We start from the raw sequence: 12,832 nt of genomic DNA on the forward strand, positions 1-12,832 counted from the left end.
TGAGGTCTCTATAGCACACACCTTTAATCCCAACAGTAAGTAGACAGACAATCTGTAAACTGGATTGAAGATGAACGTGAGGCCCTGTCTCAACCAGCATCCAGTAAGTTTTTTTTTTCCAGTATTTTTTTTCATCTACCCACTTCTGCTTCATGCCAGGATTAAAGAACATTTGCCACATCCAGTATTTAAAAAAAAACAAAAAAAAAACTGATTTTATTAATTTAAATATATGTTTTTTTGTTTTTCGTTCTTGTTTTTCGAGACAGGGTTTCTCTGTATTGCTTTGGAGCAGTACTGGAACTGGCTCTATAGACCTGGCTGACATTGAACTGACAGATATCCGTCTACCTCTGCCTCCCAAGTGCTGAGATTTAAGGAGTTCGACACCAACACCCAAGTATATGCTTTTTTAAAAGGTAGTAATATACACTTACTTATTCAAGCAATGGTTTAAAATTTTTTTCCATCCATATAATCAAACCTAGGACCTTGCATATGCTAGAATGACCACTAAGATACATCCCCACTCCTTCAGAACTTTTTTTTGGGGGGGGGTGGGGCTAGGTATGATAGGTTGCACTTGTAACCCTAGCATTTGGGGTCTGTGCAGTTAGGGGAAAAGTGGCTATAGCTATCACCATCAAGCTGGACATGGAGGTTGAAACAGTTTCTGTGTGTTTGGGGGGGGGGGGGGGGTGAGGCATATGTATGCAACTATGCAAGCAGGTGTGTTCACCCCAGAGAGCAGGCGTGAAGGCCAAAGGCCTTCGTAGAAGGAGTCTTCCTCACTAGCATCTCTACCATTGTTAATTGTAGTCATATTTTAAGATAAGTTTTTACTGAACCTGGCTGGAGCTTAACAACTGGCTATCTTGGCTGGCTGATGTGCTCTTGGGATCAGCCTACCTCTGCCCCCAGGGTAGACATTACAAACATTGCCACATCCACTACTCCCCACTTTCAAAACAGGGATGTTGAAGATCTAAATTCAGAGTCTCATGCTTGCCCAGAAAACACTTTATCCACTACATGTAGCCACTACGTGGCTACAGTCCCTCTGGAACTATATCTTAACAATACAGCCCCACAACTTGTTAGACCAACTATGATAGTTACAAACTGTTAGGGAAGGCTGGTTGTGGTGGCACAGGCCTTTAATCACAGCACTTGGGAGGCAGAGACAGGTGCATCTCTGTGGGTTGAAGGCTGGCCTGGCTTACATAGTGAGTTCCACAACAGCCAGGGTCATGCTGAAAGACCCAGTCTCAAAACAAAACATAAAATAAGGACTCTGTATAAGTAACCAATACCTAACAGAGATTCTAATGTTCAGGAACATTTAATGTTCTGAACAAATAAAACAAAACTGTACATTAGAACAAACCTTCAAGCCTTGCTTTTCCATAAAGAAATAGGAATAACCAGCATCTGTGGACAAGAGTCCCACAAACCGAATCTCTGGCCGCTGCTGTAAAAAGGATCTCACAGCTTCATCAGTGATGTCAGCGCCCCCAGAAATATCCAGAGATACAAGTTTGGGCAGGATGTCCTTCTGCTGTAACAGATGAAAAGCCAGGTCTGACCTGAGCTGCCTGTGATCAGAAATATCAAGGTGAAGCAGGCATTTCAGTTGACTGAAGACTGCAAGAATTTGAGGGTTTGTCATAGTCAGGCATTTCAGGTGGTGCATCGTGAGAGATCTGAGCCGGTCCTTACAGGTGAGGAGTGAAGAGATATTGGTGATCAGGGTATTGGAGATATCCAAGCTTTCCAGCTTTGGTAACTGAGAAACGCTCACTAGGTCTTCACTCCAAAAGGACACATTGGCAACGCTTAAAGTGTGAAGACCAGTGAACTGGCCCAAGGCCTGTAGTCTTGAGTTTTGAGGGACACTAGTTGAGTCTAACCGAAGACACTGAAGGTTTTTCTGGATCCAGGCACTGCTTTGGAGAGCATGGATGATGTCTGAGGCTAGAAGCTCAGAGTCCACTGAGGTGGCATCCACTTCAACAAGCTTGTGATGGCAGAAGGCTTTTGTGAAGACTGAGGGTGAGAGTTCAGCGCTTTGGATATTTATCAGCTTCAGGTTTGTTTGCTTGCCTTGGAAAATGCTTGCTGTTCTGTCAGTTATCTTGCCTGTAAGGAAAGCAGAGCTGCTTACATTGACAACCAAATCTCCCAGTCTTTTCTGGCTGTGAAGTAGCAGTGAATGAGGAGGACAGATGCTACTAAAAATTCTGACCACACCTGGCAGTGGTGGCCATCACCTTTAATCTCAGTACTTGGGAGTCGGAGGCAGGTGGACCTCTGTGAGTTCCAGGACTGGCTCCATAGCTACTGATAAACCCTGTTTTGAAAAACAAAACAAAACAAATCTGACCATATTTATTGCTGCCAGACAGTATTCTAAACTCTTCTTCTCCAAGCTTACCTCCTTTATTGTTGGCACTAACACTAGGTGGGGACCATTAGGAGTGTTAGATGAGAAAACTAAAAGATTAACTTCCCAAAAGTCAACTTATGGAAGGTTGTAATTTGGAGCTCAGGCTTATCTATAGCAACCTTGTTCACAGAAAACAAAACATAAAATCCAATAGGGGACAAACAATAAGCAAATAACCCTATTATAATCACTTTGGGGCAGGGAGAGATGGGGGATTCAAGACAGGGTCTCACTATGTAGCTCTGCCTGCCTCTGCCTCCCCAGTGCTATGATTAAAGATGTGAATGAACTTTTTCTGTTATGATCACTTTAAATCAAAATACAGGATGACTACTTAACAAGCCACTTACTTATCCCTATTTTCTTTCTCTTCTAAAAAAAATATTTAGATTGCTTTACTTAATGTGTATGAGTATTTTGCCCACATGTGTCTAAGTGCATCATGCGTGTGATTGGTGCCCACAGAGGTCAGAAGAGGAGATCCAATCCCCTGGAACTGATGTTACAGATAGTTGTGAGCCACCATGTAGGGTGCTAGGAGCCTCTGCAAGAGCAACTAGTGTTCTTAACTGCAACCCTGGAAGATTTTATTTTCTTCAGCTGCAAAATGAACAGGCTGTACTAGACTCCATTTAGTACCCCAAGGAACTAATCTAGGAGGGCATACCAGTAGATAATTGCTGCAAAGCCTGATGACCGGAGTTTCAATCCCAAGGGACCCATGTATTGAAAAATGAGAAAACTGACATCCACTTGTGTGCAGGAGCACACACAATCTGAGTTTGAGACCAACCTGGTCTACAGAGCAAGTTCCAGGACAGCCAAGGCTATACAGAGAAACCCTGTTTCGAAAAACCTGAAGTGGGGGGAAGTATGGTGGGGGGGGAGCATAGCTAGGTGTGATGTCAAATACCTGTGATCCCAACATTTGGGAGTCAGAGGAGGGGTGAACATCCTCGGCTACATATTTGATTTTGAGGTCAGCCTAGGGGAGGATGCATGAAACTGTCCAAAACAAAAACCCAACAAATTTTGGGACAGTAAATAATTGGGATGAATTCTGTTGGGAATGAGATGGGGTCAAGAATGCCAACATCGGGGCTGGAGAGATGGACAATGGCTCATTGGTGCAAAGCACTGGCTGCTCTTCCAGAGGACCTGCTTGGGTTCAATTTCCATCACCCACATGGCAGCTCACAACTGTCTGTAACTCCAGTTCCAGGGGACCTGACACTCACAGCAAATCACAATGCGCGTGCACACACACTGCAGTATTTCAGATTCAAGGAGTTCAATTGTATTCCCAAATTCAAAATGTTCCAGTCCCTAAGCACAACAAATGAGAGATATTGAACCTCAGCAGAACTCTGTAAAATACCCTCCCTTGGGTGTGGTGATGCAGGCTGTAGTGTCAACTACTCAAGAGGCTGAGGCAAGGATTGCTTGCATGCTGGAGTTTAAGAGATGGGACCTTATCTAAAAAAAAAAAAAAAAAAATGAAATAAGGGCTGGAGCGATGGCACTGGCTGCTCTTGCAGACTACCCACATGGCAGCTCACAATCACCTATAATTCCAGTCCCAGGAATCTAATGCCATTATCTGGCCTTCTTGAGCACCAGGCACACATGTGATACATTACATATGTATATGCAGGACACTCATATACATAAAAAAATAAAATCTTTTTTTAAAAGAAAAGTAATAGGTTTGTGTGGTGGTACATACATGCCTTGAGACACAAGAATCTCCATAAGTTTGAAGCTAGCCTGAACTATACAGCAAGGATCAGGCCAGCTAGGCTACATAGTAAGACTCTTTCTCAAATTAAATAACATTTTACAAGGGCCAGTGAGACGGCTCAGCAGATAAAGGAGCTTGCTGCAGAGTCTGACCACCTGAGTTTGAGCACTAGAACCACAGGGTGGAGAGAATCAACTGTGGCAATTTGTCCTCTGACCTCCACTCCTGTGTATACACATACACACAAAAATGAGAGCAAATCAAATATAGCCTTTTATTCCTTTGCATTGTTCGTTTCTTACTGCTGTTTTAATGTTTTACAATTTATCTGGAGGGAAAGGGGACACACGGATGCCATGTTCTTTCCTTCCACCATGTAGGTCCCAGGGCTAGAACCTGGGCCATCAGGCTTAATGTCCAGTGCACTTACACTAAGCCTTCTTGCTGCTCTCTTCTTTCTTGTAGCTGTTTTTAGACCCAAGTCAGAATGTCCTAGAGCCCAGACTGGCCTCAGGCTCATTAAAAGTTGAAGATGACTGGTTATTCTGATCCTCCTGCCTCCTGTTCTTCTGTGCTGGATTTACAGGCACGTACCATTGAGTCTGGGCTATTTTGTGTGTCCTGAATCTCCCTAGACATGTTTCCCACCACTGAGCTACATCTTCAACCTCAAAGAAACTTAAAAGGCTCACACCCATGCCATAATATAAAGAATAAAAGAATGAGAATGCAACAGAATGTTGGAAGCCAGAAACAGGTAATAAATAACAATGGCTTCATTTTCTTTACCTATTATTAGGCTAACAGCAAGAATAACTTAGAAAGCTTAGATCCTCCTGTAAAGATTCATATACTCAAAGCAAGAACTATAAAGGCATTTTTCAAATAATAAAACACTGAGGTTCCTGAGGCTCCCAAAATATTAGGCTATTGTCACTGTTGTTGGATACCGTCTAGACTTAGAGGGTAACTAAGACCCTACTGCTGAAGATGCTATACACTTTGATTGTATAAGTAATCAAGTAATCAAGCTGGAACTGAGTTGAAAGCTTCCTCCCTTGCTGGCCAGACCTTATATAGATAGTGCAGAAAGGTGCTAAGTAGGCTGTCAGGGACGAACCATCAAGTCTTACTCAACATGGACTACACTACTGAGGGGCCAGGCAAGACTGTGCAATAGTGGCAAGTCTGTAATAGGAATAACCAACTGTCCTTTAGCTGGATTTGAAGTTCATGCCACAAGAGGGAATGTATTTCTGGTACTGCAAACTTGGTCAAAAGCCTGTAGCCAGGGAGGTATATAGGCCTTAGTAGGGAAGGTACTGTTGTTTTGTTAATCAAACATGACATACCCATGCAACTACCTTCCAACTACTTTTAAGTCTTTATTACTGCTTAGCTGATAGGAATGACTAACTGTCTTGGGGGGTATGAGTACTTGCTATGCAAACATGAAAACCAGAATTCAGATCCCCAGCACTCAAGTGAAAAGCCCAGCATGGCCAAACACATCTACCACCCTAGAGCTGTGCCGGTATGGAAAAAGGGGTTGCTATGGCTTGCTGGCTGACGGGCTAGCTCTGGGCTTGGTAAGTGACCGTCTCAAGGAGCTAAGGAAGAAAATGATAAGGCGGATCACCTGATGTCTTCTAGACTCTGCATGTATACACAAGGGCACCCCCACCCACAAAAAAATAAACAGAAATAAAAAGCCTGTTGAAAGCTGAGCCTTAAATGAGTGTTCTCTATTACCCATTCCAAGGCTCATGGAAATTGCAGAAGAGACAGAGGAAAAGAACGCTAAAAGCCAGAGGAAGGTGTAGAGTGTCACTGAACACTTTCTTCCTTCATAACATGGCTGCCGCATCGTGTTTTCTCAGTGGCTGTATCAGTAATAAGACCTGCACAAGACTGAGCTAGTCAGCATTCTGTCAGAGGGAGACGAAATCACAAGAGCCCTCCTCCAGGAGGATATAAATGTAAGTAATGGTTGCTGTGCATGCAGGAGTGGGGGATTGTCTTCAATAGTACAGCCACTGGTAAGGTGGGCCTGCACTCCTGTAAATAACCCCTCACCAATGCCTCTGTAAGCCCTAATTAAACTCAGTGAGACACACACACACAAGTAAAGCATTATGTTTAGTACCTTGCCAAGCCATCCTCTCAAGGAACCGATCGGCTATTTCACGAGGGAAACACCAATGCTCTGGAAGGCACAATGTTCCATCAGGTCTTTTAGAACACCATTGCTCTAAGCTGCCAATCAAGACATCCAGGCAGATGCTGAACAAAGAGAAGGGTGATGCTTCCTCCTAAGTAAGCAGAAGAGGAAAAAAGAAAAATGTTAGAATTCATCTGCAAACACTCAACATAAAGTGGTTATTGCCAGCAAGATGGCTCAGAAGGTAAAGGTACTTGCTGCCAAGCCTGATTATCTGAGTTTGATCCTTAAGAAGAACCGAATTTCCACAAGTAGTGTTTGCCCTCCATATACCACATACAGCACATACTAAATTAAACAAAACAAAACAACAACAACAAAAAAAACCCAACCAGTCAAGCATGATAGTGCACATCTTTAATCCCAGCACTTGGGAGGCAGAGGCAGTCATATTTCTGAGTTCAAAGCCAGCCTGGTCTTCATAGTAAGTTCCAGGCCAACCAGGTATTCATATTAAGAGCTGGCCTCAACAATAATAGTAGTAATAATTTAACAATCATTATTACTCTGGAATCAAATGCAAATGGAAGCACAGCCTACTAGAGCCTATGAGGTAATGCTAAAGCAGCTTTGGAAATCCAGTTTTAGAATTGTCAGTGCTTAAACTAAGAAGTCAGGAAAGGGAAGGTGAGATGTCTCAGCTGGTACAGGCCCTTGTTGCCAAGACTGACAACCTGAGTTTGCTCACTAGGACCTATATGATGGGATGAGAGAACCAACTCCTGAGAGTTGTCCTCTGATCTCTGCACTCCTGCCTCCTTCCGCATGTGCTCCCCCAAAATAAATTAATTTAAAAATTCAGGAAAATTTCATATAAATACCTTCATGTACTCCAAGGTCCTAGAAAAATAACCCAATCCCAAATGTAGTATATGAGCAGATGCTATGTGGCTAGTGCTGACCTCAAACTCTCAGTAAATCTCCTGCCTCATCTGTCCAAGTACTGTGATTAAAAACTATGAGTTCGGCCAGCCTGGTCTACAAAGCTACATGAAGAAACCCTGTATTGGGGCGTGGGGGGTGGGGGCGGAGTGACAGGAAAGACCTGGCTACCTCCTAGGAGCTGCCCTTTTACTTCCACATGCCTGCACCCACAAGTAAATGAAATAATAATTTTTTTTTTTATTGGTAGGCATGGTGGCACTCATTGGGGAGGTAAGGGGTAAGGGCAGGTAGAGGGAGATCAGTTCAAAGCCTGATGATGTTATCCATTTATTACTAAATAGCATCTCTCTAGTAATCCAGTCTGACCTCCAACTTGAAGTCACATAGCCTCAGCATTCCAAGTGTTGGAAATGAGGTATAGCTACACATTTTCTAGGGTTTTGTTGTTTTAGGTAAGGTCTCCTGTAAGACCAGCCTCAAACTCAGTATGTAACCAAAAATGACCTTGAACTTTTTTTTTTTTAAACAGGGTTTATCTGTGTAGCTTTGGAGGCTGTCCTGGCACTTCCTCTGTTGTAGACCAGGCTGGTCTTGAACTCAGGATTAAAGGCATGTGCTGCCCAGATGACCTTGAATTTTTAACCCTCCTACATTCACTTCCCCAGGCTGGGATGCAAACATGAGCCACCAGCCAGGACTACACAGAGAAACCCGGTCTCAAAAAACACATCAAAAACTTACTCGTAGCAATCTTTGTCTCCTAAGAAAAAAACATTTTCTTAGCCAGGTATGATGGTACACACCTTTGATCCCAGTACCCCAGAGGCGGAAGGATCAGGAATTCAACTCCAGCTTCAGTTACTCCTGTGCTGAAATGTCCTCTGAATTCAATTCCAACAGTCCACTACGGAGGAGGTTGTTTTTGTTTGTTTGTTTTTGTTTTTCCCCGGGGGGGGGGGGGGGGGTTCGAGACAGGTTTTCTCTGTGTTATCTTTGGAGCTTGTCCTGGAAGTCACTCAGTATACCAGGCTGGCCTGCAACTCACAGAAATCCACCTGCCTCTGCCTCCTGAGTGCAGGGACTAAAGGCATCCATCATCGTCCAGTTGGAAGATGTTTGTTAACAAAGCTCAGCAGTAAGCAACTGCCACATCTCTGAAGTTCCTGCAATTTACAGGACCCAAAGTACCTGCCACACACAGAGGTGAGAGCAGATCCCTAGCACCCTTATAAAAGCCAGATGAAGCTTATAACCCCAGTCCTGGAGAACAAAGACAAGCAGATGCTGGGGGCACCTAGCTAGTCTAGCAGAAACAGGAAGCTCTGGGATATAACCAGCCTACACAGCAGGAATGAGTATATTCTAAATAGAAATTTCTGTCCCTTGCTTTGTCCAGCACACAAAGGGATGTATGGCAAGAAATTGCAGTTCCTCCTAGAATCATGCTGGGGAAGAAAAAGGCGGAAGCCCGGGGCTAGCCATGGGAGCTTGTCTTCTGTTATGACCACTGCAATTTACCATACTACCTTGCAGGACAGACTGGAGTTGAAACAATGATCAATGGCCAGCGATGGGCAGAACCACATCTTGTTTCTTCCTGTGATGTATAACTTCCTGGCCCTCTACTTACATCTAAAACTCACATTAGGACTCTGAAGTTGTGTATACAGGGCCATCACTGGATCTCTGTGCCACTCTTCACCAGTGTGATCATACTGAATAAACCTGTTTTTTCTACCTTTCACTATTAATGTGTCTCTTTAATTGGCTTCAGTGTGGACTCTTGTTTCAAAACATATGATGAAAAAGCCAACAAGATGGGTCAGTAGGGAAAGAAAGAAGAAAAAAAAAAAAAAGGCTGAACATAGTATTGGCACTTACCTTTAATCCCAGCACCGGGGAGGCAGAGGCAGACAGTTGGGGCTTTATGTGTTTGAATCCAGCCTGATCTACATAGTGAGTTCTAGGACAGCCAGGGCTATATAATGAGACTCTGCCTCAAAATAAATAAATTAATTGAAAGAAAAAGAGATGGATAAGGGCCAGGCCTGGTGGATAAACCTATAATTATAAATGCCAATACCAGGATAACTGCCTTGCAACTTGCTATGTAGATCAAATTGGTCTTGAACCTGCAGTGAGTCTCCTGCAGCTGCTGGAATTATAAATGTGCACTACCACACCTAATAAAGACTAACTTTTAAAAACAGATTTGTGTATGAGTGTGTGTCTGTGTGTGGCTAAATGTGCATGAATGCAGGTGTTCATAGACATCAGAAACATCAGAGTCCCCTGGAGCTGCAGACAATTATAAACCACACTAGGAACCACACTCAAGACTTTTGCAAGAGCAGTAACCATAACCTCTGGGCCATTTCTCAAGCCCAAGACTAATATTTTTAACCATCTTAACATCTGTAGATTATGCAACCTATAGCAGAATACATATGTATTGTTATGTGTTTGAGTATTTTGCCTGTATATAGGAGTCCCATGTATATGTGGAGGTGGGGGGTGAAGTCCTGGAAGGTGTTAGTGGTGCACGCCTTTAATCCCAGCACTGGGAAAGCAAGAGCAGGTAGATCTCTCTGAGTTCCAGGCCAGTCTGGTCTACAGAGGCTACATAGAGCAAAAAATAAATAAATTCCAGGTCCAAACCTTTAAACCCAACACTTGTGACATGAACACAGGAGGACACACTCAGCTGCACTGGAAGCTGGAGTTGAGGCCTGGGACATATAAGGACAATCAAAAAGCCAAATTACACATCAAACAAGCAAAATAAGGGAAATTTAAAAAAAAAAAAAATAGGTTCTCCAGGAATACAAGGCCAAAACACGGTGTGTGTTGGAAAAAAATTTAAATTACCAACCAGAAAATAATTACAGATACCGTACACATTAAAAAGATTATGGCACGCAATTTTAATCCCAGTGCTCAGGAGGCAGAGGCAGGTGACCTCTGACTTTGAGGACAGCCTGGTCTACAAGAGCTAGTTTCAGGACAGGCTCCAAAGCTACACAGATAAACCCTGTCTGAAAAACAAAACAAACAAACAAACAAAAATGGAGAAAGTAACTTTTGAAGGGCAAGAGAATACAACATTTGGTATACAAAAGTCAATTTTATGTATTTGCAAATGCAACGCAATTTTACATGAACCTTTAAAGACAGGATCAAGCTATATGCTTTTAAATCTGACCCTCAGGAGGCAGAGGCACCAGTCTCTGTGAGTTCCAGGAGAAAAAATTAAAAGGCCTGGCTGGCCTTATTGGTAGCTGATTATAATCCTAGTGCTTAGGAGACTGAGGCAGAACTGAGTTTGAAGCTAGTCAGGCTGCACAGGGAGACCCCATCTCTCTCACATACACAATTTCCCAGAGCTGGGTGTAAAACTACCAAGGGAGCCCTAGAGTTTCACCTCCACATTCAAAAACAACAAAAATTAAACAAACAAAAAACCAAAACCCTCAACTAGACTGATTCCTTCCCTCTAAACTCAGCCTCCCAAACTCAGGGGTAACCAGGCGACCTCGGGAGTTTTCGTTCCTCAGGTGGTATTGAGCACCCAAGGTCAGCACACTCCGGGTCAAGTTCTGGTGCAGACCCTCTCAACCTCGGGCTTTCCAATTTCTGCCTTCTCTGCACTGTTAAAGGGTGAGTGGGCGGCTGAAGAGAGGCACTGAGGAAAAGGGCTGAGGAGAGGGACGAGGTGGGGGTCGCTGAGGGGAAAAGGCTGAGAGGAGCTGAAAGGGCTTGCTGGGTTGGGGTCTGAGGGGAGCAGGCTCTGGGGAGAGGCGCTGGGGTGGGGACTGAGGGGGGCGACGCCGGAGCGCAGCGGGACCCTCGGTGTGGAAAGGGCTTGAATTGCGGCGCCTCCCTCGGCGGCGCGGTGAACAGGGACCACGCGAGGGCGGGACGCGACGTCCACGGAGCCCAGGCGGGCCTGCCCGAACCCCAGGGAACCGTCCCGCAGCAGCCCGCGGGCGCGCCCACGACGGGCGCCGGGGACCGGGACGGCGGCCACACTCACCTGCAACACGCTGCGGCCCCGCGCGTCCTCCTGCGCGTCGGGCAGCACCAGGGTCCGCGGGCACAGCAACGGGTGCAAGAAATGGACCATGGCGCCCCGGCTCGCGAGCCCGGCAGTCTGCGTCGCGGCACGGCGCACTCTCCGAGGCTGCAGGGGCGTCGGAGTCGCGGGCTCGCCCTCCGGGGGCGCACAAGCCCGCCGCGACCCCGCCCCCGGCCGGCCGGCCAATGGTCCACCCTCGCTAGGCGCAGCCACCCAGCTCCAGTTCACCCCACCGAGGCCGACCGTCCCCAGTACCGTGTAGGTGAGGCCGGCCCACCGGAGCGCTGTATATTTTATTTGATTTTGTTTTGTTGATTTTTCGAAGCAGGGTTGGTTTCTCAGTGTCGTCCGGCTGCCCTGGAACTCACTGTGCAGACAGGCTGACCTTAGATTTAGCTATTCACCTGCCTCATCTCCTGAGTGCTGAGATTAATGGAGTGTGCCACCACCTCCTGTCTTGAAGTTTTGTGGGGTTTTTTGCTTTTTTGTTTTGTTTTGATTTGTTTTTGTAGGGGATGCAGGTTAGAGACGGAACCTAGAGCCTTACACAATGTAGGCAAGAACTCTCAGATTTTTAAATGCTTTAACAAATTAAATGAATTTTCAAAGGCCTTGCCCCTAGAAGTGTGGCACCAGCCATGTTTCGACTCCTAGTTGTAAACTAAATGGTATACAAAATGTTTCTAGAGGCTGCTGACCTGCGTCAGCGAGTAAAAGCACATGCAAGTCCGGATGTCCTAAGTTCCATCTCCAGAACCCACACAAAGGTGGAAGGGAACAACCAACTCCATACTGCGTGCAGTATCATGCCGGCCTGCACACCATGACACTCACACACAGTAAAATTTCAAAACAAAACACAGGAGCAGAGCCAGGAGACTCAGAAGTTCAAGGTCATCCTCCTTAAAGTAGTTTGAAGCTAGCCTCCCTTATAAGACCATCATATTTAACCTAATGTACATATAGTGCCGGGACCCACGCCAAGGCTAGAGGAAAGGAGGGAGGGAGGGAGGAAGGGAGGGGAGAGAGGAGAGCGCGCTTAAATCCCTTAGATTGTTGGAGGTACCTGAAAACTTAATTTCCTTTACAGTAAAATCAGAACGTTCAGAGAAGAGTGAAGTCAAGATTGCAGAAGATAAAGTTTATAGACTACCATCCAAGGTCAGGCACCTCCCAGCCGCCTTCTAGATAAAAGGAATTCAAATGTTAAAATTTGTTTTCAAGAACAAATGACCAGGAACTACTCGCCTCTCAGCTACCCTGGAATTTGCTTTGTACCTGAAGATGACCTTGAATTGATTCCCCTTACTTCCACCTCCCAGGGTGCAAGGTGAGCTCAACACCCCACCACAATCGTTCTCATCGGCCCATTAAAACTAAAAGGAGAAAGGAAATTCGGTACCATCCTCAAAGTCCTCATTTTACTGCAAGGAAATGAAGAAAGAATCCAGGGAGTCGATAGGT

General features: G+C 45.1%; 1 protein-coding gene across 1 annotated transcript in view; it reads right to left on the reverse strand.

Moving 5' to 3' along the window:
• The window catches only part of Zyg11a (zyg-11 family member A, cell cycle regulator), a 30,887-nt gene extending 19,471 nt beyond the window's left edge, over positions 1 to 11,416 (reverse strand). Inside the window, exons 1-3 of the mRNA XM_051188412.1 lie at positions 11,327 to 11,416; positions 6,334 to 6,499; positions 1,388 to 2,139 (exon numbers count right to left, since the gene is read on the reverse strand). Of these exons, the coding sequence (XP_051044369.1) occupies positions 1,388 to 2,139; positions 6,334 to 6,499; positions 11,327 to 11,416 (1,008 nt within the window). The remainder of the gene's footprint in view (positions 1 to 1,387; positions 2,140 to 6,333; positions 6,500 to 11,326) is intronic.
• Between the last annotated feature and the right edge of the window lie 1,416 nt (positions 11,417 to 12,832).

The sequence above is a fragment of the Phodopus roborovskii genome, unplaced genomic scaffold (assembly GCF_943737965.1).
Source record: "Phodopus roborovskii unplaced genomic scaffold, PHOROB, whole genome shotgun sequence".
Taxonomy (NCBI): domain Eukaryota; kingdom Metazoa; phylum Chordata; class Mammalia; order Rodentia; family Cricetidae; genus Phodopus; species Phodopus roborovskii.